This window comes from Cuculus canorus, chromosome 1 (assembly GCF_017976375.1).
Source record: "Cuculus canorus isolate bCucCan1 chromosome 1, bCucCan1.pri, whole genome shotgun sequence".
Lineage (NCBI taxonomy): Eukaryota > Metazoa > Chordata > Aves > Cuculiformes > Cuculidae > Cuculus > Cuculus canorus.
The window spans coordinates 14849946-14876286 of record NC_071401.1 but is presented as its reverse complement, the minus strand read 5'-3'; the positions used below and the strand labels follow the sequence as shown (position 1 = coordinate 14876286).

Below are 26341 nucleotides of genomic sequence, written 5' to 3'. Positions count from 1 at the left end.
ATTTAAGAGTTTAGAAAACACAAATGAGGGGAGAGAGGTTGAATCTGTTTTGGCTTGTTTACTCCAGAAAAGGGAAGGTCAAAGGGTAATGGATATGTGAAGAAAGAGTTGCTCTCAAGAGGAAAACAATCATGTTTTCCCCTGTCTCCCAAGGAAAGATAGGAGGAAGTGTGTTAACATTGCAATGGAGAAGATTTCAGCTGGCTGCTCTGAAGGGATTCCCAGTGAGCAAAAGGGGAAAGCCTTCTCCGAGAGAGCTGGTCCAGCTTTATTTTGGTGTTCCAACTCTTTCTGTCTTGAGGATGACAGATGGTAGCTTGTTGAGGTACTTTGGGAGTGATGCCTCACTGTCTTGCGTACCACTGCTTTACCAGCATCATGCAGTCTTGGCTACCGAGGGATACTGTGCAGCTGCTGGCACAGAAAGGTCATTGGAACTAAATGAAAAATGCACAGGTCTGAGTTAGATGCACCAAAAAGAATGAGTTCAGAACTGATAACAGAGGAGGAGGAACTGGATCCATCAAGGGAAGCATCTGGGTTGGAAATCTCAGACAGTTAAAGACCTCAGGTTGCTTAGTTGGCAGTGTTTATGGTTGGAGGCTCCTCCACAGGACAGAAGCTGTCAACCACACCTGCCGTTTAGGGAGGTTTGCCTGGAGCCCAAATCCATGATGATATGGAAAAGTTGCTAAGGCTTATCCAAGGTTCCAGCTTCCCATGGCTGTTATCCCAGCTTCGCATACGGGCAGCACTGACTCCACCAGGGGACACCGTCAACAGATGAAAATGAATATAGCACTTGGGGTGTAAGGGAGTCGGGACCCATGACTAGTCTCCTTCCTTCCAGCCAAAGGGAAAAACCCAGACAGGTAGTAATTTCCTCGTGCAGATGCTACATGGGCTCAATAAGGTGATGCTGCATCATGGAGATAAAACAAAACCAAAAATGCCTACAGTGTCATCTGGGGCTGCGGTTGTCATGAGATAGTCAAGCTCAGGATCTGGAGGAAGGCAGAGAAAGTGAACAGTAGTTATACCTCAGGGCTTCAGGAAAGCAGATTTTTGTTTGCTTGGAGACTTCATAGGCATAATCCTGCAGGAGCAGCCATGGAGGGCTGGGGTTTCCCCCAGAACGGGACCGCTTGTAAAGAAAGGTTATAAGAACCCAGGGTAAGCTATCATCTTGGGCAGGAAGAACAGTGATTTCAGGGGAAGGTTATTGATAAGGATCTTATAAATGAGCTAAAGAAAAGAAGAGCGCATACCACAGGAGTGAGGATGGGCAACAGAGGAGGAGTACAAATGTATTTTTTTGGCTATTAGAGACACAATCCAGCACGTCAAAGCCCAGCTGGAGATACGGCCAATGAGGGACGATGTGGTAAAAAGAAGGGAGCCTATAGGTATTCTACTCTTCAAAAGACCAGTGAAAATGTGACTGAACCGAACAGGTTCATTTAGAAGTGTTAACACAAAAGCAGCTCCCAGCCTTGGAACTATATTCCTACAGAGCTATCTGTCTCTGTTAACCAGCTTGCTGCCTTTGCTGAATCTGGTGACACCCACCCATCTTTTTGTACCTTGCAAAAACCTTCTTATAGCTGGGGAAATGGCTTTTCCTCCTGTTTTAATTCATCCTCTTGGCCTTGTAAAATTCTCACAAGCCCTAAATGCACTGTTTCACCTTCCAGTCTGTGACACTTGGTGCTACAGAGTGCCGCACAGAAACATCCAGTGCATTCAGCTCCTGTTGTGGGCATCTCTGCTACACCTGCCTTGCTGCAGATTGTCTCCTCTAGCCCTCCTGGAACACAGAGGAGCAAGACTGAAGAAGCCAAAGGACTTATGGCCTAGCTGAGTTGATTCCTGTTAACCTCCTCTATGCAATTCATGGCTGTGCCTAAGGCATGTCCTTAAATGCTTTTAAATTCTATTTTAAAAAACTATTCCCCTGTCTCCAGGGGAACACCTTCTCTGGGGAAAACATGGCAAACCATAACAGCATAGGGTGGATTTTGCTGATGTTACACCTTCTTCGCTTTCTTTTTTTTTGGCAATCATCCTACCTGCCTGCATCTTGCTCTCCATCAAACACTCCCTCTCCTACCTTCCTGCTTACCGCTTTCGCATATTTCCTGGGTTTTATCTCCCTTGCTGCTGACAGCAGGAGCCAGCCCTCCCAAACTGCCTCTTTTAAGTCTTCTTTTGCAAGTCAGTCCCTTTCAACAGTGTCCTTAAAGAACACAGAGGATAGTGAGAGTAAAAGTGCTTTTATTTCTTATTATAGAAGCTCCAGCCTTAATTAATGGAAATTACCACAGCAAAAGCATAATAACAGCTTATAGTTGAGCACAAAGCTACACTGTTTGCAATTGCCTTGAATGCTTCTCCACAGGGAACTCTTTGCTGGAGTGGTAATGAAGAAAGGAAGAACCCAAGATGTACCATCTTGTGCATCGCCTGAGAAAAATCTCTATATGATGTTATAGGAGTTTTCAAAGTGGAAAATGGATGCAGAGTCCTGAGCCTGGCAGTGAGAACAGGCAATGCTAGGACTGAGCTGGCCAGGCCATCCCGTGGGTTGCTTCTGCATTTGTCATGAGCACAGGAGAATTGGCCATCACTCCAGCTGGATGGCTGAAGGATGGTGTAGGCTGCCAGCTGCCCGAATCCAAGGGACGTAATTGAACACTCTGTTTATTTTTGTGTGATATTGTTTGTGAACAAACTCACAAGATAAATTGCTGTGTAAGGTTACCCTTCCCCCCTCCCTTTTCCCCCTCTCCTTTCTACAAGCAGAACCACCACTTCGGTAATTGTGAGGATTAAGGAAGAGCTGCTGCAATATGGGGGGTCTTTCAGAAAGGCTGCGCAGTCATCCCTCTGAGGATTTCCTTCTGACTCATGACAGGAGCAGTCTCGTGCTATTCTGTCCACTTTGCAAGAGCACAGCTACCCTTGACTCCATCCCCATCACTGCTCAATAGCCCAACGTGGCAGACACACAGCACGGTATGAGCAAAGGGTCAGCAGCAATTTTGCACAAGGATTGCACTGGGAGAATAGAGGGCCTGGGACTACCTGAACTTGTGCAGTGGCCACTGGCCAGGCTGCCCTGCTCAGGAATGGTCTGATCCCCATCTGGAGTCAGCTGTCCTAGTGGTAGGGAGGTGCAATCTTTCTGATTTCATAAAGTCACTCTATAACAAAATCCAGGAGTATTTCTGGGAAAGCACATTGCAACTCTTGACTTTTCACACCATACTAAACAGATTGTGTTGGTTTTAGTTTATTGTGGCTTGGAAAGTACCCTGGAGTGACTTGAGGTTGTGCTAAACAATGCAGGAAACATCTTGCGAGCTGAGGACTTGTGCCTAGCCAGGAAAGAACCTTCTTCTTCACCCGATGCAGTGAGAATGCTACAAATTCATGGGTTGCTGAGAGCTGGAATGACCACTGTAAACATGGCCCATTTTTTTCCCTATTCTTGTCTGAAAAACTTCATTCCTATTCTACACCTGCTAACAAGCCTGCTTTGGAAACAGGTGCTACCTAGTCATGGCTTGAAGACTGAGAATAGTGCAAAACACCACCAGATTTGGCTTTCCAATGCTCATGGTTAGTGTATACTACTCATCCTTCTGTGAATGAGTCCACCTGCATCTCTTCAGCATCCACTCTCACAGCTGTCTGCTAACGCTTTTTTTTTAAACCAGAAGTCATTTCTGTGTGTAGGTACCTGTGAACTGGACTGTAGACTCTTAATCATCTCCTAAAATGAACAAAAATATGCAAAAAAACCTCAAATAAAATAAAATCAGTTTCTTACTCTGAAGTATGTTAATTGTGTCTCCCAAAACAGCTGAGCAAATAGTCTAGAGGAATATCTAAACCAGCCACTTGACCAGTGTCCTTTCCACCCTCCACCACTTCAGTGCACACCCCAGGTCTTCCCATAAGATTATCCACCAGGATGTAAGGAGTTAATGAGTTTTCTTCTCTGTGTATTTCTTTTCCCTTCTGCATATTTGGGCTTAAGTTAGAAGTTTTGGTTGCTCTACCAAATTTCGTTCTGGAGCCAAAAATTACAAGTTACCCAATGGTTTGTGGTTGCACGCTGATGGTATGAGACCAGCAATACAATTTGTGCTTGAGTGGAAAGAAGCCTTGAGATGGTAAGAATGCAGAATATAGAGGCAGCTGCACCAAAATAACACCAGACTTGACTTTCACCCCTTAATTACAGCTGCCCCTGACAGTAACTCCTTCAAGGAGCACAGCAAGGCTGTCTGGATCTGTGGTCAAACGGCTTAGCCATGAGCTCTGCCCAGTTTGCAAGAGGGCTGGCTTCTACCTCCCTTTCCTGCATCCCTGGGAACAGTTCTGCCTTTCTTAAACTGGAAAATGGGAATGAGCTTTAACATTCACAAGCTTCAGTAAGCTACTGTGACAAGTACTGATAATGCCAAAATAAGAATTATTATTGCTGCAAAATCTAGCCACACTGCTAAAGCATGACAAGTCTGCAGCTAATGGAATTTATCTTCTGGGCTGGACCTGTGGTTGTTTTTGGTGTCCATCCTTCTTTCTTCCCCTCCTCAGCACCCTCATCCCTGCCCCTCCCTGCTAAAGCAGCATCTACACAGCAGATGGGTGACCTTGCAAGGTCGACAGCCTGGGACAAAACTCTTATCAATGTCAGCTGGAGCCGGACGAAGCCTTCAAGGAAGAGAAGCCATCTGACATCAAAAAGATGAGAGCAATAGGAACAGGAACAACTGACATTTAGGGGGCAAGGACAGACCACCATTCATGGAGATATATGGATTCAGTACAAAACCATTTCTTAAAAACTATTTATTTAAAAAAACAACAAACACAAATCCCTTCAGCTATATGGTTAATGCTCAGTGCTGGCATCACCAAGATTGTCAGCAGGAATGAATGCTCTGGAGGACATAAATCCAGAAGACTGTGGTGTCCAAAGTTTTATGTGTGTGGACTAATCCACATGAAGGAGCAAGATGCACCATCGAGGTGGAGGAGGCAGGCATAGAAGAATGCATGGATTGACTCCCGTAGCAGTACAGAAGTAGTACATCCCACCCAGAAGACTAGGAAGCAGCCCCATCGTCCATCACTCCATCGTCCATCCTTCACAGTTCAAATGTGGGGTGATTCACATGGCTTTTCCTTCCTGGGCATGGATCACAACTCACATTTTTGGCATCACACCTTGGATTCTAGACTCTTTATGGAGTTTCCTGTCAGTTTCTCCTTCTCTGGTTTTACCTTTGCTTCTGCTGCATTGGTAGCTTCCTTCTCCTGCCGTCTGAGAATCACATACACGGTCACGAAGCACAGGAAAGCACCCACCTCAAAGAAAAACTGGAGACCGAGATACCTGTGGTATTGAAACACAATAAATCAGGGTAGCAAGTGTGTTCCTATGTGCATCAAGCACCAACACACAATGTCTCCAGGCAGCCAGCAGATGCTGAGCATAGAGATGGTCTCCTTGGCTACATTGATCAGTTAGGCAAGCAACGGCTGCAAGCCTGGCTCCTGAGAAGGGTAACAGAAAGAGAAGGAATAGCTACTTCTCTTTGGTGTTACACTAACAGATCATATCTCCTGGTAAAGGGGAAGCATATAAAAACATGTCTTGGGGTAGAGGGTGAATAGGACTTGCTGAAGCTACTGGGCAGGGAGTCACTAAATGAATTTGCAGCAGGGATAGAAAACCACTTACAGCTCCCTTCCAGGCTGCCCACAGTGCACAGGCTGGATGTGGTGTCCTCTGTGTGTTGAGCCAGGCTGTTGTGCTAGAAGATGAACCCCAGGGTGCAGGGCACCCAGTGTGGACACTGCGTCACCTCACAGGCAGCTTTGAGGCTAGGGTCACCCCTGCTACTGCATTACCTCCATGGAGAAGGCATCAATACAGCCTCCTTGTATCCATGGGAGTGAAATAAGTAATCGTAGCATCGTAGGATAGCCCAGATTGGAAATGGCATAGAAAGATCATCTGGTTCAATGTTTCGTGTGAAAGGGGCCCTGGATGAGATTGTGTAGCACCAACTGCCTCTTGAAAACCTTCAGTGATGGGGAATCCACCACATCCCTGGGGATGTTGTTCCTGTATAATGACCATAATGCAGGGAGTACTTCTGGAAGTGCACTTCTCTGGTCTATAGCATCAAGTTAGTGTGGTCCTTGGCATAGGTTTGGATTGTGTAAATGACTTCCTACTAAACCACTCCTGAGAGTTAGTACTGGACAGGTGTATGCAAGTGTCCCTGTTTGTTTACCATGGCTTATACGTGATTTGTCCCACACTGGGGGTGGCTTGATGCCATGTTCCCCCTGGGTTTCCCATTGCACTCTCATCCCTACCTTTGTCTGAAGAGTTTATTGTTGTAGTATCTGCAGGCTGCCTTCTTGTCACATTTTTTCTCCCAGAGGATACAGGTGGTGTCAATGGCGCTGCCGTACAGAACAGGCCCTGGCATCCACGCTGGAAGCAGAGGGTCAGAGAGGGCTTTGTTAAGTTGTAGAAGCAGGTCTGTCAGGACAAACCCAGTCCTGGTTACTTTCCCATGTCTTAGGGTAGAAAGTGGCTGGGAATGTTTTTCTTTACTGAGGCCCATGAAGCCACTGGTCCTGCACAGCATGTCAAAGGGTGGTTGGGTGTTTGCAGCCCACCAAGATGCCAGACAATCCTTCTTTCTCAATGATGCTCACCTCCTTCATACCCTGTGCATATATGCTCTTTCCCATGACCGCAGTGGCATGATCTGCGGCCTCCCGATGAAAGTGAATTTTCACCATAGGAAAAATAACGAGTGGGACCACAGGGCTTGGTTTACAGCCACCCTGATATGCTGGAGGCAAACACAGCACTATCTGCACACAGCCAAGGGCTGTCCTCCTATACCTAAACTTGCTGTCCTGTATGTAGGTGCATAGGTGTACCCCCACGGAGACGTCTCATCCCCTCCCCACCATGTGCATCTCCCCAGATCCTGCAAGGTGGCATCTTTCCTTGGCTTAGGACAGGCTTTGGTCAGTCTGAAATTCTGAGTAAGCAGCACTTCTGCAGCCCTAGTGCTGCTCAGGGATGAAATCCCCACGAATCCCCAGGAAATGCCACGATTTTCCAGGATGGCATTTCAACACATTTTAATTTACCTAAAACTCTCAGCAGCATGAACTGTATGCCAACCGCAAATGACTTGTCTTCAGGCTGGATGCTCCTGAAAAACAAAATGGAAAGCATGCTCTCTGGCACCTCACCCAGAAAGTCATCCTTCGGCCCAACCACCAAAGACCCCAGGCAGTTCCTGTTTACATCAGCAAAAATTATGAAGTTCCATTCATTAGGGCTAGAAGCTTACCACAGCCTTTTCTTGGCCTGAAAAACCTACCAGACTCTGTAAGAGACAGGGAGGAAATCAGCTAAATATTTTTGCTTTAATTTAAAGAATTCGTATGAGTAAAACACAAACAGAAACCAATATAGGTGCTGGCTCTGCCAAACACCAGCAATACAAGGGATGGTTTCTGTAACTGAAAGAGGAAAAAATATTTACTCATGAAGGAAGTGGCTTTTTATGAGATGGGAAGCCCCAGTGTATGTATATTGGTAGTGCCTCAGTTTTCTGAAATAAATATTTTAGGCTGTGGTTCCTGTTGGGGTCACAAGTGGACAGGACTGAGTGGCAGAGGGCCTCCAGGTCAGTGCACCTCAGGGCACTCAGCTTCCCTTTCCCCTTTGAGTGCCTGGTGTATGCATTGTTCAGTCATGGCATAAAAGGTGATTTAATAATGCCTGGAGTCAAGGTAAAAACAGATTTTAACCACAGATTTTCCCTAAAAAGCAACTGTTTGGAGTGCTTCAATTGCCAAAATGTGCTTGGAAATATCATTTATAGACTACCACAGAGATACCCTCGTGGTTTTCCCCCCTCCACCAGCACAGCACCAGCCTCGGCCTCTCCTGCCCATCCCATGTTCCAGCTCCATCATCTTGTTTTTTTCGCCCAGTTTGGCTCCTGCCTGCTGCTGCCTGCCCCATAGGCACCTTTCCAAGGGTGTGGGAAACTAGAGTCCTAATTGCTTCTCTGCATTAGGAAGGAAGCCTGTATTGAAGTGAGATCTGTCAGAAGGAAGGAAGGTAATTAAACTTCTTAACATGGAGCTGCAAAAGTACAGCTTCAAAGTACAGCTGTGCTAAATTAATACTGATCTTGTTACTCATGCATCTCATTACGGAGGTATCAGCCATGGATGGGGGTGAAGGATCTGCAGGTTGTGCTGAAACCAGGAATGGGAAGTGCTGAGGACAACATGAGGTTCCTGCCAGCCCTATGGTCCCATCAATGGGTGAAGGTGGAGCCCTGGCATGGTGGGGCACCCATCACCAGCTGCTCCTTGTTTGAATCTGTTGTCGAACATCCCATTGCCTACAAGACCATTTGGCCATGCAGCACTGGTGGCTTTATGATAAAGCCTTCATCAGCTTGAAATCTCCATTTGCTGCTTAACTCCACAGGGATCAGCAGCAACAGCCAGAGACACCTCTTAGGAGCCTTTATAGTCTTAGGGCAGCAGGAGCTTTTTTATTGTAGGGTCTGCAAGACTGAGACCTGAAGCTTCTGCTTCAACCATTGAGAATGAAGCTGCTCAGTGTATCTGTCCTGCCCAGACATGCCAGGTCTTTGCTAGTAAAGCATAATCTGCTCCTGAGACAGCCAGCCTAGAAGATGAACAACCACACTCACTCCCACATTAAAGGAGCAGGGAAGCTTCATTCCCACTCCCTGCAACAACACATGCAAAAAGAACATGTAAAAGCAACATGAGGAACTGAGTATGAGGTGCAATGGAACTGCAACGGGAGGAACAGCATGAGGCTGATGGAACCCCACAGTCCCTCAGACGGAGAAAACCTTCCTCTGCACTCCAAGGACCCCTTGGTTTTCCAAATGCAAGCTCTACTTGCCTTTTCTGCAGGAGTGCCTGCACCTAGATCATGGTCAACCCAGTCTGCTCACCTGAGAATGAGCATGAACGATGGCGTGTGGGATGTGCTGGCGAGGATCCCTGCCAAGCATGACAAGACCACAAAGGGCAGGAAGAGGTGAGAGCAGCCAGTGCCACAGGTCCCAGGCTTGGCAAACCCCATGAGCCCATTTTCAGAGATGCAGCTGCAGTTGGTGTAGTTCTGCAAAGAAGAGAGAAAACTTAGAGACTGCTCACCTGCTCAAGGCTATGGGAATACCAGGGATAGCTGCCAGCTGTCATAGGGAGAGAGGGAGAGAGTTTAGGTTTTGTGTGTAAATAATTAGCAGCAGTTAGCACTCAAGACTTCAGGGAGCAGGAGGAGAAAAAAACCAAACCCATGTACAATGAAGCTGGCTGGGGACAACAGGCTGAGTGGATGAGGAAACATTTTTCCATCCCCAGTTCAAGTCTCTAACATCTTTCCATTTCTGAAAAGAGGTTCCAGTCCCACCAGATCCCATGGGCATCACTAGGATGTCACATGGGTGAGCACACGACACTGATGGGGAAGCTGGGACCACAGTGGTACTTTGGTTAATTTCTCTGTGCTTCCAGAGACACCTGGAGGTGCTCCCAACCCAGAAACATCCTTGCCTTGTTGGTGTGAGGCCCAGAAATGCCTCCCTATCCCCTGCAGTGAGCCTTCTATATTTGTACTTTCAGTCCTGTATTTTATGCCAGTTGTGCATTGAAAATTCTTGTGCATGTGTTTATTTCAATGTCATCATTTGCCAGCTGACCACTTTGGCATCCTTCATAAATCTAGACTCTTGGCATGGAAGAATCTTACCCACAGTTGATAAAACATTCAAGCCTGATGTGAGCTTACTGCCCTGTGTTATATTTTTTGCAGGAAATCTCCAGGACCTCTGACTGGGCTCTGTCACTGTACCCAGGTTGTCTCCAGCTATGAGGTCCTTTACCCCGGGGCTACATGTTAAGCAGAGTCATCAGTCAAAGCCAGAACCCAAGATCAGGGGCGTATTAAATCAGAAAACATTTGCTAAGGGAAAATGCAAAACCTCACCTTTGAGAGAGAGCTATAAATAACTGGCTCAGTGTTAGTAAAGGAAGAACACCTGGGACAAGGCATATGTTTGATTTTTTTTCCTTTTTCTCCACATTTTAGTCACAATTATATATATATTTAATAAACTACTTTTTTTTTTTTTTTTTTTTAAAGACCTTTAAATATAATGAGTGTCCTGGAGTTGCTGGATGGGGACAGAGTCATGTCAGGATGGCAGTTTGCAGAAGGGTACTCCCAGCGGCAGGAATTGCTTAGGTTCTCCCATTTCTGCATGAATGCCTGAGTATGGCCAATGCACATAAATGAAATCCACAAGGAACTGCTCCCTGCTGAGAGAATGGGGAGATTTGGGATGAAAGGGGACACAGTTTCTCCTCCCACCTCTAGGAAAGAGGATTTAACATTTAAATTAAGACTGGCATTTATCTTCTGCAGCCATCTGAAATGAACTAAACCAAACTCATCATCTGGGCTCCTTGTGCAGTCATGGAGGGAGAAGTCGGTCTCTAGAGGACCCACCATAGATAAGTGCTGAGATGAATCTGGGCCAAAGCAGTTAACAAAAACACAATTAGATAAATTAAAACTCACTCAATCTGTGCAACTGCCACCTTTCACAGAGAGCTGGAGTAATGGCATTTAGGAGATTTGCACAAAGACACAACAGGACAAGAGGCTGGACATGCACACGATGGAGTCACAAAGCAGGACTCTACCCCTTTCATTTGACATCTGGGAGGATTTTAGAGCAGGGACCATGTGGCAAAAACCTCTGAGTGGTGGGGACCGGCAACAAAGCTGCTGGTGGTCCATCACCGTGAGATACATCATCTGGGCAGCAGCGCCATGACACCCGCAGAGCACCAGGGCTGGGAAAAACTAGCCAGCAAAGAGGGGAGAGGAGAAATCCTAGAGAAGCCCTGAAACTAGGGGGTTGGTTTCTGGGCAGGGATGGACAGCTGGTTGGTGCAGAGCCAGCCCCAGGTTTTTCAGGACTGTGCCTTAAACATCCCCAAAAGTACCATTTTGCAATTGTTTTCTTAAGAGAGAAAGGTGCTGACATCAAACTCTGCCTGATGCTGTCCAATTCTTCTTTTTTTCCACATCTGCGGCCTTCTGGTACCCTAAATTTTAGTGTTTGTGCTGACCAGCTCAGATCTGACCGCCTGGCAGCAGAAGGATACCCTTGCTCCCACCCACAGCCATGCACAATGAGAACAGAGTGGTGCTCAGAAACCATGGGGCCACATGGCACAGAGATTCCTGCAGTCCCAGGGGAGCCCCTATAGCACCTCACTTCACCTGAACAAAAAGCAAAGCACTAAAAGGCTATCACTGCAAGGTCCTAAACACTAAAGTGAGAGCTAATGCTGGCTTTACTAAGCATTGTTTGCACGGCGCCATCAAGGGAGCCCAAATTTTGTCATACCATGTGGCTACACAAAATTATATGTATAATGAATGCAGGAGTGGGTCACATTCAGGATCACAGGATGTCAAAGGGCTAGAGGCCTCTTTGAGGAGAAAGAATCAGTTGAAAATTATCTACCGTACAAAAAGCAGGCACAGGAATGCAGGAAAGCACATTCGGGACTAAGCTCTGGCAAAAAACTCCATAATTGTTATTAAAATGAAGTGTTGTTAATTAACAAAATGCTTCTAAAAAGTGCCCAGACAGTCCCATGCTGCCATTATATTGTGTGCCAAAAACACAGGGTGAGTAGTGTTCCACTATGTGGATTGCTAATGTTTTGCAGATAGGTATTTGAATTAGCACAGTATTTCTTACTATTTATCAGTTGAACTATATTGCCTGGACACCCAACAGACAATCGGTACTATGAAAACTCAGCCCTACTGGGGATTTGGTGACAGGTAGGAAACAGCAGAGGAGAGAGAAGCACATGGCAGCAAAATAACCTGGCCAGGTCTGCAAAAGAAAGGAAAGTCGAGTAAAACCCATTTCTCTAGCACTAAATTATCCTCTCACACAGAAAACTGGTTTGTCAGCTGGTACTTATGGAAAAGGTGCACACTGCAACTAGATTATGACTTTTAAACCTGAAAATCTGCAGACTGAAAGGTGGAATAACATCGCCCTAATGAGGCCTTCCCAGAACATCCAGTGAAGGTCTGCTAAATGTCAGTGCTGTGTGTACCAGGGCAATGGTCACTCCAGACTTGGCTGGCTCGGAGCATTCAGAGTTGCTCCCTAAGTCTCCAAAAGCAGGATTTATCTTCCCTTTCTTCATCTTCATACATGATCTATAGCTGTAGCGCAGCTAAAATAAGTTATATGATGAAAAAAACCCAGGCTGCTTCTGTAACTGTAGGTATCAGTTGGGTCATTTCAACCGGCATTTCCCTACACTCTACAGGAGGACAGTTTAGACCAACTGCAGGTCAGCACTTTGCTTCAATAAAAATAATTAATTTGTTCATTCTAGGTTGTGAATATTATTTTAGGTCAAATTTAAGCAAATCCTGTTGGCTGAGTAGTCTGTGATACCTGCTGCAAAACACTGAGATATGTGTAAATGCGTACCACCTGCATGATGGAAATTTTGTCTTCACAATCCTGCAAAAACAGAAACACTTGGACTCCATCCAGTTTCAGAGAACTTTGGCTCGTGATGGCTACACTGGGAGCTTGGTTAGGTTCCTATGCAAGGAACACAGATGGGACAATTCACAGCAGGAGCCTGGAGGTGGACTGGCCTGGTGGAGAAAGCAACTTTTGAGTACAAGAGGCATTCATGGTCATGCTAGGTGCTATGACCACCCCTTCCCATACTGCACATCCTGTCCCATCACAAGAAACACAGCTAAGAAAGGTGTGCGTGCTGGTCATCATTCAGGTGGGAAGGGAAAGCAGAAGGCCCTTGCTTGATCCATGCAAAAAGTCCACTCAAGCTGCCGGGTAGGGAGATATTGAAGCTGGAGTTTGTGAAACAAAACCTGACCTGGGATGAAGCAGTGGATGGGGAAGGACATCTTGATATCTGAAACAGCTGAATACCTGAAAGGTTTCTTTTTGCTGCCTTGGACCTGTACTGGTAAGAGCTGTGTTATACTGGAGAGTGCTGAGAGACACCATCTCATCCTTCTCCTGCTCATCCCACAGAGTCATGAAGAACTTATTCAACACTAATGAACGTCAGAAAACTTAATTGCCAGATTTGAGTGCTGCATTGGTCATCCCTCATTAGCCATCGCAAGCCTGGAGACTAGTGCAATGGGAGTGACTCACCAGGATTGAGTTGTCGGCGTTGATATTTACGACTTTGCAGCCAGCAGAACAGGGCGAGATGTATTCAACAGCATCAGACCCACAGATGGGGTTATAGGCTTTCTCAGGGCAGTTACACTGGAGGCTACACTCCAAGGTGTGGTGTCCAAATTCAGAGCTATAGCAGGAAGAGAATAGTAATGCATGGTATTGAGCATCATTAATGTGCATTTTATATAGAAAGTGTACTGCCCATATATTGAGATTAATAAAGAACCCATTGATTGCTTAAAAAAACTTTCCCCATATGTAAGTGAGGACCCACAGAAATTCCACTATAACCCCTAAAGCCTTTGCTATGCCTGGGCAAAGCATCCTGGCCACAAATGTTCAGGGGAAACACGCACTTCCTTCATATTTGGCCCCAAAAGTAGGGTTTCGGGTAGTGCAACACCACACTGTGGGAGCTGGTGAGCTTCCTGCTGAGGGCTTCAATCAGCTTCCACTGAGACCACAGGATGTTGAACTTGTAAATTCACAGTGACTTGAATCAAGCCTTGCCAGAAGACAAGAAGGTCCTGCCTGTGTTTATCTGCGTTTATCTATGGCTTTGAATGTGTGATCTCTGGGCTGGCCCTGCCCAAATTATTCACCTGAGAGTAACATGTCACACTGTTGGATTCAGTGTTTATTCACAAAAGCATTAATTTCTAGCCTTATTCTGTCACAGTTGACTGCTTCTCATGAGGAAATAAACCCACTTCTATGGATTCTGCTTAATTTCCACCTCCACCCTGAGAAGTGCAGCTGGGGATGGAGGGAATGGCCTGGCCAAGTCCAGAGTAGCTGGAATTGTCAGTACCTTTCACCGTAGGTAACGCCTGCGACCTTCTGTGTGGGGCAGCCGAGGAAGAGAAGAGGAAAAGCCACAAGTAGGCAGAGGAACATGCCAAGGATGCACATGGCGCTGCATTGCCTCAGGGACATCTGGAACCTCTTCAAGATGGCACCCCCCACCACGATCCCAACCATTGCTCCAGGAATGTTCACAGCACCTGGGGAAAGACAGGTCAGTTACCCTGTTTTCCATACTCCGAGCCATATCAGCCACTTCGTTCTAGAGAAGGCCCAAAGGATTTGTTGTTGGATTCCTGGTTTTCAGCATCAGTGATCTGGAGAGGACCAAGTTTTATTGCAGGGGCTGGTGGAACAATGAAAACACAGTTTTGCAAGAACAGCAGTATCCCACAGCAAACTGGCTGTTTGCTGGATCCGTGCATGGAAGATGAAGTGGTCAGTGAAAACCTATGCTTAATCCAGCAAATGTGTTTTTTTCAGTGTGGACAGGAGAAAATGTCAAGGAAATAGAGAGGATATTTAATTTCTGTGTAATGCAGTAATGTGCCCACTTCTGTTGCCATCAACTGTGAAGGTTTCCAGGACAGACTCAGAGATTTGCAAAGCGCACTTTACAATGGGATACCAAAGAAGTGTGATCTGTTTAATTCAACGGAGATTCAACAGGGAGATTGCCCATAAATACCCCCACGAGGAAGGGATTTCCAACTAATGAAAGCTTTTTGATCTCACAGAAAAAGGCAAAACAAGATTCAGTTGCTGGGAACAAAAGCTAAATAAATTCAAACAAGAAATATGGTGTGCATCATTTTTTGGGCAAATCAAGCCCGGGAGCATCAGTGGAGGACGCCACTGCATTTAACCTTTCTGCCTGTACTTAGCCTGAGTTGATGGGTTTTGCCAGTCCGTTCTGCTCACTTTCTTTTGATTTATTTTTTGCTGACTTCAGAAGGCTCTTTCTGTGACAATGCATGCTATTTGTTCAAAAACACATTTAAAATACTCCTCTATCTAAATCTCTGAGCTCTCTAACTGTTTATAAGAGTAGGACTTTATTCTTCATATTTGTATTGCCATGAGAAGCCTGAACAGGAAGATCTCAGCCTCAAACAGGACATTCTGCATATTACAATACAAGCAAAACCAGTCTAATCTCAGGAGCGCATATCCTGCTTAACACCTATTCCTTTTCTTCCTAACAATACCCACAGCAAGCAATTAGCTCAACTGTCACAAGCAATTAGTCTACCTTTATCAAACATTTTGAAGAGTTTAGACACAACTATGATACCAGCCTGACTGGTCTCATGCTGCAAAGTGTCTTCAAAATGCATGCATACATTTCTGCAGCTTTTAATTTTATTTACTGTCTACTTTTTTAAAGAACCTTAACCCAATGATCAGTGTAAAGTAATCCCTACCACAAAACCATGCACAATTCATATCTGATGTTTCTTTGCTCCTTTGATGCAATCATTTGGTCTCCCCTCCTTGATTATAGTGAACAACTTTAGATAAAAAACATTTCTCCAGATCTTAAAAGATTTTGTTCTAGCAAGCTCAGGCTGCAGTGTAAAGAATGTAGATAGTAAGTGAGAAATCGTATGGGCAAGGACCTTGTGCCCTGTCTGTCTGTAGGAAATGGAATGAGACTGGCTCCAGAGGGAAAGGCCCTTTTTAGTAATCTCTAGATTATTTTCTGAGTGGTGCTCAATGCTGGCAAGCCTTGACAGCAACACTTACCAATGATCATGTTAGCCAAGGATGCTGTGAGGGAGAACTGTCTCTCCAGGAATTTTGCCATGAATGTTGCTAAACCAGCAACCATGGCAGAGAGGTTGACCTGAGCCAACACCACCAGCAGGAAGACAGGATGACGCAGGTTCCTCAACAGGACCACAGGAAAATCTGAAAGGAGAAGGGCAAATCTGTTGCACACAGAGGAGGTACAGGGCAAAATATTAATCCATGGAAAGTGGCAAACCCTTACATCTTCCTGCATTTTTTTGTGCAGAATTAAGTCTTTAGGAGTGGTAAGCTCTTCTGAATATTTCATTTACAAAAGGGGAGAATGTGTACTTCCAGGATTTATCACTTCAGGGCTTGATTGTGTGACAATTTGGATATTAAAAAAGTCAGGAGGAAGCATCAGGACATTGTAAAAATTAAACACAAAAAACCTGCAAAACAGGTTGAGAGAGGGAAACTAACTGTCCCTCACCACATTTGCCTCAGAAACCAGCTGTGGGATGGGTGAATTAACGTCAGAAGTTAGTTGTTGCCAAAGGTGAAGCAAAAAAGTAGGGTTTTCAGGTGCAAAGCATGTCCAGCCTCAAAGTGAATGTCAGAAGAAAGCAACTCCTCTCTGGGCATGTCCCATCCCTGCAGAGCTCACCTTCATATCTGTTAATCCTTTCGATTTGCTGCTAAGGTTGGTCATGCTTAATTTCTCCTGAAGCCCATGCACTTGAGACTGGGAACTGCTCTAAACACATGAGCATGCAGGCAGTGTATAAAAGGTGTTTGCCAGCATGATGGGAAACTGTTGGAGGCATCAGCATCAGTAGAGTAGAGTAGAGTAGAGTAGAGTAGAGTAGAGTAGAGTAGAATATTCTCAGTTGGAAGGGACCTACAGCTATCATCTAGTCTGACTGTCTGACCACTTCAGGGCTGATTAAAAGTTAAAGCATGCTGTCAAAGGCATTGTCCAAATGCCTCTTAAACACTGACAGGTTTGGGGCATCAACCACATCCACAGGAAACCTGTCCAATGTTTGACCATTCTCTTAGTAAAGAAACGCTTCTTAAGTAAACTCTAAATGCAATATCTTGACTCCAGAAAATTGATAACTCTCATCAATACTTGGGTGATGTGCTCAAGCACCCCTCAACGTCTGCTAATGTAGAGGAAAAACCTGCTGTCTTCTGCAGCGATACCTCCTGCAGAGCTTTTCTTCAGAGCTGCTAGGGTCAAGGATGACTTAGGAGAAAGGCAAATGGCTCTGCAATAGTTTTTCAGCCTCAGATGAGCCTCTATATCATCTACATCTCTGCCTTCAACGAATGAATGGTACCCAGCATGGCTGAGAACAAGATAGAAATCTGCATGTCTTTCCCCAATCACCCATGACCTGAGGGCTGCAGCATCCAGTGATTAGAGGGGTTGTTCCAAACACACATGGTCTGAATAAGCACAGCCTCAGTTCCTTTCCGTGAAGCTTTCTGGAAGGGCTCCTGCTGGAACAAATATGAAAGTAGCTGGGAAGTCATTAAAAGTTAATTTATTTGTTTGCTGCAGTTGCAATTTCAATGTCCTTTCTGTTTCAATCATAAAAAAGTGGGGATTGATTACAGGCAAGAAATACTCCAGTAAATTCCCCTGTGGCTGAACCCTTACTGCTTGAGAAAAAGAGATCTTTACTCTGCTTGGCAAAGACAGCTGCTCCACTCCCAATGCTGCAGGAATCGGGATGCCTGATGTTGACACCCACCAGCAGAGAAGCTACAGTTCTCTAGCCTAAAGCAATTTCTCCTTCATGCACAACCCAAGCCCACTTTCTGCTCATGCCTTTGCTCCTCCTGAACCATTGCTTTCCCTCATGTTCTTTGTCCAGCTTTGCAGCACGCAAGAAAAGGGCGTGCATAAGGGCAACTTCCAGACAAACAGATGATGAGTTTCCCAGATGAGGGCTCTGAAAGCCAATATGCTGAAGCAGAGATAAGGAATTAACAGAGAGGATTAATGCAAGAGCCTGCCATAAATTAATGGTGTTAATTCTTAGCAGCTAACAAACAATTGGGACAATCTTTATATCTGTTCCAGCACAGAGGCACTGGGAGGCTGCAGCAGCGACAACTATCTGGTGTTTGTCTGGGAGTTGCCCCAAGCTGTGTATTTGTTTTAGCTGTCCTAAAAAGTTATGTGAAGAGAAAAGGTCCCTCTGCGGATGTGAGAGGGTCTCCCACATACAAAGGCAAAGCTCTCATTCATGGGAGTATTGCCCCTGCAGCTCAGCACTCTGGCCTCAGCGTCAGGCAAACAGCTAAAGACACATAGGAGCAGTAAATGCAGGGCACTAGAGAGAGTCCAAGCCTGCAAGGCACACTTGAGAACCCCAAAATACTGACACGCTGAAGAGCTGGGAGGCTAGCAGTCAACTGGAGTGGGAATGAGCTGCAATGATAGCTCTGTGCTAGACAAAGGTGAACCCCAAAGAGCAGAGGTGATTTTGCTCTTAGACATCAACAGAGATCTTGCTTTTTGAAGGCAGATTCCTGCCTTACATATTGCTATATCTCAGACACATTACAAATATGAAATCTCAACTTGCTTACTGAAAGATCTCCTGAGACCTAACCCAGCCTTTTGTGGGAGGTAGTGGGAATCTTCTACCAAAAAGATTTCTTTTTCCTAGAGTTGTTTTCAATCAAACTACACCCCCTACTACTGCCACCTCAGATCACACCTATAAAGCTCAACAGCAAGCAGGTCTCCCACTTCATGGTGGGAAACAGCAAGATTGCCTTTGTCTGCATTCACCATCTCATTACTAATTTGATCTTCCCTACAGCTCCAGAGAGGAAGCTGGGCAGATGTTAAAAACAAGTAGATATTTAAAAATAATAATAAAATATCTTTGAAACCATCTTTAGGCACCACAGAGAAACAAACAAGTACAAGCCCTGTGTTTTAATTGCTTTGAAGATCACTTTTAATGGATTAATTCCCTGTCTGTGCAGTAAAAACTGCACATCCTCCCAGGTGTTTTCAACAGAAGCCTAGAAATTAGCAGTGGAAATCACTTCAAGCTAGCTAAATCCTACTTTCTTGATTACTGTGAGCAGGTCCAGTGGCTGCAAAAGCAGCACTTTGTAAGCACAAGGAGCAGGGTGCAATGTCATGCAGAGCATCTGTGCAAGAGCCAAAACCATTCCCCACAGTGCTTTGACTTTCCTACTTCTGAATAGTTCCAGTGAGTGGAGCCCGCTCCCTCCTTGGATAATTGACCTCATTGTTTGGAAATATCCCCAGTGCTTTGCCTAAGTATTTATCCTGTACACAGCTCCATCCTGTTATTGCTGATTGTGGATGGAAAAGCTCTTCCTGTCCTTGAGGTAGAGCTCCCAGGGGTTTTCAAACTGCTTTCTGCTCATCACACCTTGCCCTAAAAAGATTTAAAGCTCAGTGGCTTCCAGAGAAATGGAGAATGTGAACGATATCATGGGGTGGGCTCTAACCCATCCTCATTTTGCTCCCAATAAAGTAAATTGTGAAAAGTCCTGCAAGCCTTATTTTGCTCTCAGTTATTTCAATGTGCACTGAAGCAGCAGATCAAATCACAAAATGCATTTCCTTCTCGATAATCATGCTTCATTTTGCATCATTTAAGCTGAAATAAGTGACTAAACAGCATTTCTGAACATCTTTCTCCTCCAGGTCAGCTTAGTACTTTAAGGTTTGCCTCTGCCAAGCCCTTAAGAAAATTCTGAAGCTTTAAAAGCACTCTTCAGTCTTGTTCTGCTCAAGGAGCCTCAAAAGCATTGAGGAATTGCAACCTAAACAGACAGTGTCTTTCTTATACCGTGTTTCCCCAGGCCTAGGCCAGGTTTGGAGAAGGAGCTGTATTTTCCCCACCCATCAGGGAAAGCTGCCCCTGTTCCCTCCAGCTCACAGGTAAAGCGACACTTCCCAACCAGAGACACTGCCCTCCTCCTGGGTGAAGTGTTCCTGGTCCCGGGCTGAGTCTGCAGCCACCCTGCATGGATGGCCCACGTGACTGTACAAGGCCAGTTTGCAAAATGCTTTTACACCAGCAATAAGCAAACTCCAAGTGTTGACTCAATTGACTCCAATCCCAAGTGCTTTGCTTGGGCAGATCCAACACCAATGGTACAGAGTTCCTTCTAACTCAAAGTGGATGAAGACCTGCAGATGAGCCAAATAACAAAGAACAGTCCTAATTTCCAGACCTATTTTACAATCTGCTTGAAGTATTCAAACACCTCAACCAAAGGTGGACTCTCTTACAAGGGATGTGGGAGCAACAGGACTAAAATATAATAGGGGAAAATCTGCGATCTTGTGCAGTCCCTGCTTGATTGAGACCCTGCTGCTATCCTAATGCTTTCCTTCATCCTGTCCAGAAGAGGGGACCCATAGCCATCAGCAACATTCATCCCACCTGAAACAGGGGACCCACAGCCATCTGTGATCTTCATTCAAACCCGAAGAGGGGATTCATAGTCATCAGTGATCTTCATTCCACGTTGAACAGAGGACCCATAACCATCAGTGAAAGCGGCACCCGTTGTCATTAAGGCTGGAGAGGCCTGGAGCTGCTTGTCCCAGAGTCAGTGTCAAAGCACCAGTTAGCTTTGTGAAGGAGACCATCTGTGAAAGCTCCCGTTGAGATGCAGATGGACCAGCAAGCAGATGAGGTCCAAGCCACTTCTTGCCAATAGACATCTCCAGCATAAAGCTTAGCCCCTTGCCCATGAAATGAATATATTTTTTACAAGAAGTGAGAAGCCGTGAGTGTAAGACTTGATTAATACACAGGTTGCTATTTCTCTTAGAAGACATTACAGGAATCTGTTTGTGTAATTTCTGCTGGTGGATTGGCACTGCCCATCTCCTAAATGCCTACCTCCCGCCTTTCTGCAGAGGGGTCTCTTGCTCCTCATGCTGTGTGCAGAGATATTAGATACAATGAGAAAAATACCCAAGTTTCAATGATTTCACAGCATAGTCCCATCAGTTTTGGCCCCCTAAGCCCAGCAAAGTGGGACCTCTTTCCTGAGGAGCTGGGTCATTGTTTTGTACCTGAATGTGGTATAAAAAAGGCTCAATATGAACACGGTACAGGTACAGGGACAAGTCTGCACTACAGCATTTCTCTATCATGTGTCTCATTTTGTCTCTCTTTTTATACAACCAAATGTATAAAATTACAAGATGATTCAGCCTGGAAAATCTCCAAATACTGTTTTCATTAACTATGATATAGAAAATAATAGTAAAAAGAGAGAGGAAAGAATGTTCCGTGACACAAACAGGAAACCAAATAAGCAGGAGAATGACAAAATGGGAGATAAATTGTCTTTTTACTGACCTGTGGTTGGGTTAGTACTGAAGTTTTTAGACTTCACCAAAAACTGTCTCCATCTACACCACACATTAGCTACCACCCAGCTACCACTCTAAAAAGAGTTTTGTATTAGAAAGCCCAGTCATTTCAGCAAGATCGCTCACCTGGCAAAACCAGACACATCATTTTTTTCAGGAGTGGGCTTTAGCGGATAAATTCTCAGAAATAATGACTTTATTAGCACAGCTCCCACAGCTCTGACAACAGCAACTCCATTGCAGATATCAAGCCAAACCTGCAGCTCAAGCAGAGGTAAGATATTGCCTTGGCTTTTAACCCAGGAGCAGGGAGCTAATTTTTATTCATCTTTCAGAGGCAAAGACCAGAGTGCCAGTGTGAAAATTCCATCTGAGCACTATAAATCTGTTCCCATGCATAGCTTCCGTCATGCAGGTTTTTTAAATGACAGTGCAACAAGGTCAGCAGGGGATTAAACCCCTGACTTGCTGCTCTAATTTGGCTTTAGGCTAGTGAGTAAATAGTGCATCTAGCAGAAGAAATATCTGCCCACGCTGCTCTGGCTGTGCCTGCCCTGCACTGATCTTAATAAAACAGAGAATTTCCAATAAATTATAGGCATAATATTCAGGAAATATGGAGGAAGTTGACATGGATTGACTTCAGAGGGTCACTTTTCTTAAGTAATAGCCAAAGTGGAGAATATTTCTTTCAAAGAAAACAACTCTGAGCAGAAGCCTCCACAGACTGCAGCCCAGCTGACTCCCTTCAGCACAAAGAGCCTACTCATCTCTAAACAAGCTAATTGCACATGCAACTGATTTTAATTGCTCAGACCATAGCCCCACGCAGTGCTGGCCATCCTCAGTGGGACAGGGAGTGCAACCTGGCTCGGATATTGACACCAGCCTTTAAAGAGGTGGGTCTGAGGAGGCTTTTGGGGATGAAGAGCTGCCACTGCTACTTGGGGTCTGATTCCTGTTGTGATCTAAAAGCTGTGCAAAAGCAGCTTGATGCACTCAAACTGCAAACCCCCTCTAAATGGAGAGCTCTTTCCCTTCCTTATGGCTCTGCTCTGGGCTCACAGCTTGCATCCCTCTTTCCTGCTTGGCTTTGAGCTCTGATGAGGTTTTGCCCTCCTTTTCCCACTGGCCATATGAGCCATAAAGCCACACAATGCTGAGAGCTACCAACTCCTGATACTTTGACCAGCATGAGGTGGAATAGAGTAGTCTGGATGTGATAGCAAGTATCTGCTCTCAGCAGACCAGGAAGAGATCTGCAGATCTAATTAAACCCAATGGTACACCTAAGTTGCATCTTGAGGCTTATCTATGATTTAGGCTGAGCACAGGAAGGAACATTCCTTTTTCTTACCAGCATTGCAACACATTGTATTGCCCATTGCCAGGATGCGTGCTTCTGCAAGCAGAGAAATCCCATCCAAATGGGAGGCAGGGGATGCATACACTTACGTTTGATGAACTTGGTTAGAGAGAGGTTTTGCATGTGTTCAGATCTTGGTCTGAGCTCGCTGAGCATAGCTTTGCTCTTCTTGCTGTCGCTCTCTTTCCCACTTGCCGCCTGAGGACAGATGAGAGGCTATCACTATACCGACCATGCCAAAGTTTCCACTGACTTTGATTTTTTCACAGATGTGTTGCTGAGAGAAAGGAAAATCTCCCTCCCAAACCATGACAGACAACAGGCCATGCTACTGGTAGGCAGAGCTGCCAAAGTTTCTGGGCTTGGCCAGCATTGTCCATGTCCAGCAGGGAATGTGCAGCCACCACCAGGCAGGTGTCCTCCAGTCCCTGATGTGTGGTGGTTGCTCCACGCTCGTGCCACTGGGTCTCTGATAGGGCTCATAGCATCCACACAGCAGTCTGCTGTTATAGAGTTAAAAGTCAACTTCCCCACTTTTCCCAACAGTGACAAATCAAACTTCATAAATATTGAGCTGAGCCATTATCAAGGTACAGCACACAGCATGCTTAGCTCACATTAATATGGAAACTCAGGATGTGTAAGCCTTTTTTTCAGGAAAGATGGATATTCTTAGGGAGATGCTTTTCTTCCCCAGAGAGTCTGGTTTGCCCCTGTTTACAGGGGAAGCAGGCATGGGAAACACAAGGAGCAATACAGCTAGACTTCCTCCCAAAGCAGGTTGGGACACTGGGTTTGGATAGAGGACGAGTATTTCCCCTGCACCTCCACGTGTAACATAACAATCTGCTGTGCTTGTGTCTTTGCCCATGTTGCCAGCAGGAAGAGCAGGCAGCAATAGTAGGAGGAAAAGATCCAGGCGAGGAAGGGATTTGAGATGGAGGCAAAATATTTTTCACCTCCTAAACCAAGAGCCAACTGCAGCGGGGACATACCAGAGGGCGTGGGGAGCAGCCACAGACCCCTCACCTCTCACAGCCCCTTTCCACTCTTCTTCTGCTTCTGAAACCTCAGTCAAATTCTAGCAACTCCTACTCTCTTAATGCTTTTAATTTTTTTTTAACCACCTCTCTCCCACTGAACAGCAGCACTATAGAAGGAACATCCTCTCCCATACTGGTCCATGAAAGCGGACAGGCCCTGCAGCTGCCTCCCCTTCTTCTTTCTCTATTCAGGAGGATATTACAGTTCGAGATCAGATGGGTCCAGGTGTTTCTGCATAGTTTAGCCTCAGCTGCCAGAAGAGGAAAGGCAGAAGATTTAGGGCTTGGATCACCTAGGGTCCAGTCTAGCCTCATTAGACAACTGCATAACCAGGGCAACTGTCCAACATCCCATCAGCAAGCAAGAGGCCAAACCGGGGGAGGGTTTCTTGTATGTGCATCCTATTCCCTGTTCTGCAGGATTTTAGGGGAATCACTGGGTGGAGGGCATAATTAGATTACATGTGCTACTATATATGTGTAATAGCAGAAAGTGTTCAGCAGGAATGTGGGTTTCATGGAAAATCACAGCATAGTTTTGTCCAAAAGGACACAGCCGGCAGCCCCATCTCTGACATCCCACATCAGCTCAGCAATGGCACTGTTGCAACTGTTGACACAAATTTAATATGAGTTGGACAAATGAGTTCATTCAACAGAAATTAGATGCTCTTAATTCACAGAAAAAAATGGACAGTTCTTTGGCTAAATGATTTCTTCTCCTTTCAATATGAGACTGATCATTAAACATCAGAGAGGTCAAACTCTCCTGCTCTGTGAATGCCACACTCCCTTTTTGAGAAGCCTCTGTAAGGCAAAAGCGATAAAACTCCTCTCACGGTTTTTATTGGTAGAGCTTGGGGTTTAATATATTTTTCAAGTGTAAAGATAAAATCCAGTTTCCTTTCACTTTTCAATTAGATTACAGGGTCTTTTCTATCTGCTTTAAAACTGCAGTGCTTTCCAAAAATACATTCAAGCTGTTACTGACTGTGGCTTTCTCAGCTTCCAGCTGTTTGTACTTCAGAGAGGTAACAGTCTGCCAGGCACTGTCTGCACATTTGGAAAAAAAAAAAACAGTCCCAAATTCCCCAGTCAGGGATGGCTCTGCGTGAGCGTGACCCCAAGCAGAACGTTTCTGTGCACATCTGCAGGCTTAGCACCCACCTGAGGAGCGACTACTGTCTGCACATGGAACAAAAAACTCAAGGAGGAAGAAAACTCCTCTTTCTCACTCTGACTTGGCCCCCTGATATACTTTTTTTTGCTGCCTGGAAACATCAGGAAATATATTTCTTTAGAGTGAAGCAGGCATATTCACATACCAGGGAAGAATGCAGAGGGAACATCACGAATCCTGCCTGTTTGCTGTGGGAAGAAAGGCTAACAAAGCTGGCTTTACTGTCAGAAATCCTCAAGCCCTACTGATGATGCTGTGCTGCTGTTACGGGAGGTTTCAAGCGGGTGGTTTGGCAAGCTGGAGTTGCTAGGAGCAATAACATGGGCTGGGTGCTCAGAATTACCCCAGCCTCATGCCAAAACAAAAAAATGCGGGAAAACAACTTGCAAAATGCTTGGACTTTTCAGGATGATTCCACAGAGGACTCTGTTTCCTGGTGTGCAGTGAATGGGCTCTTGTTGCAGCTCGTGGTTTTGCAATGGGATTTTATCACTTCTAGACTGAGGAGTGGAGGTGGGAAGAGGAGGCAGAGTAGTTTTGAGGAAGCAGGATGAAGTTGCCCCATGCTTTGCATTAGGAAGAGCATCCCTAACCTGACCTCAAGCCTGGGGAAAGCCCCAGTTTCCCTGCATGGACATGAATAAGTCAGGAATGACCGAAGAGGGTTGAGACACGGGTGTGCTTTGCAGGAAAGGCAAATGAAGGCAGCTTGCCTGCAAGCTGGGTTCCTGGCAAGTGCAGGAGTCCCTGCTTTCACCTACCTGCTATTGCACTTGTGAGAAGGGCAGCCAGAGGTGCCCAGCAATCTGTTTTTATTCAAAAATACCACTGGAAAAAGGGATAAATTACCTACTCTGTAACAGAGAAGTTTTCCTCACTTAATTTGAGGTTTCTGCAGAGCTTTCCTCTGGCTGTGCAGGACCTGGCAATCATGGCTCAGTGAAAAATAAGGTCAGAGAAGTTATTTTCATGTTAAACAAACAAAATGTAAAACCTCATGGCTTTAAAAAGAATTATTTTCCTTCCGACAAGGTCATGTTCCATACAAACACTTCATTATGCCTCTTCCAGCAAGTGTGGGCCCCACCAGGGACCCTATTTCCTAGAGTGACAGGCACCTTGCTCAGGTGAAATGGGATGATTATTTTTAGCTGCTGTTTGCACCTGTCTTCAAAGCTCCCTGGGGAAAATCCAAATGGAGATGAGCCCATTCCTGTAACACACCAGTGGTACCACCATGCCCTGCTATTTGGCCCCCAGTTGTTACCCAGATAATGCCTTGTGTTTCTAGGCTAGCTTTGCTGGTGCTTTAGAAGCTTTAATGAGGCAGCCCCAGAGCATCACAGCACCGACAAAGACTTAGATTTCTCTGTCCTTGCTCTTTAACCTTTCCCTACTAACTGATAACCCAAATTGAAGAAGGCATTCAAGAGAGTTCCC

At 45.4% G+C, this 26341-nt stretch overlaps 1 protein-coding gene across 1 annotated transcript in view; it reads right to left on the bottom strand.

Annotated features, from left to right (window-relative positions):
- Positions 1-4864: 4864 nt before the first annotated feature.
- The window catches only part of SLCO2B1 (solute carrier organic anion transporter family member 2B1), a 58175-nt gene continuing 36698 nt past the window's right edge, over positions 4865-26341 (bottom strand). The window contains exons 8-15 of the mRNA XM_009566398.2: positions 22768-22876; positions 15930-16094; positions 14191-14383; positions 13350-13506; positions 9060-9229; positions 7195-7259; positions 6400-6520; positions 4865-5407 (exon numbers count right to left, since the gene is read on the bottom strand). Coding sequence (XP_009564693.2) covers positions 5233-5407; positions 6400-6520; positions 7195-7259; positions 9060-9229; positions 13350-13506; positions 14191-14383; positions 15930-16094; positions 22768-22876 — 1155 coding nt within the window. The 3' untranslated portion in view covers positions 4865-5232. The remainder of the gene's footprint in view (positions 5408-6399; positions 6521-7194; positions 7260-9059; positions 9230-13349; positions 13507-14190; positions 14384-15929; positions 16095-22767; positions 22877-26341) is intronic.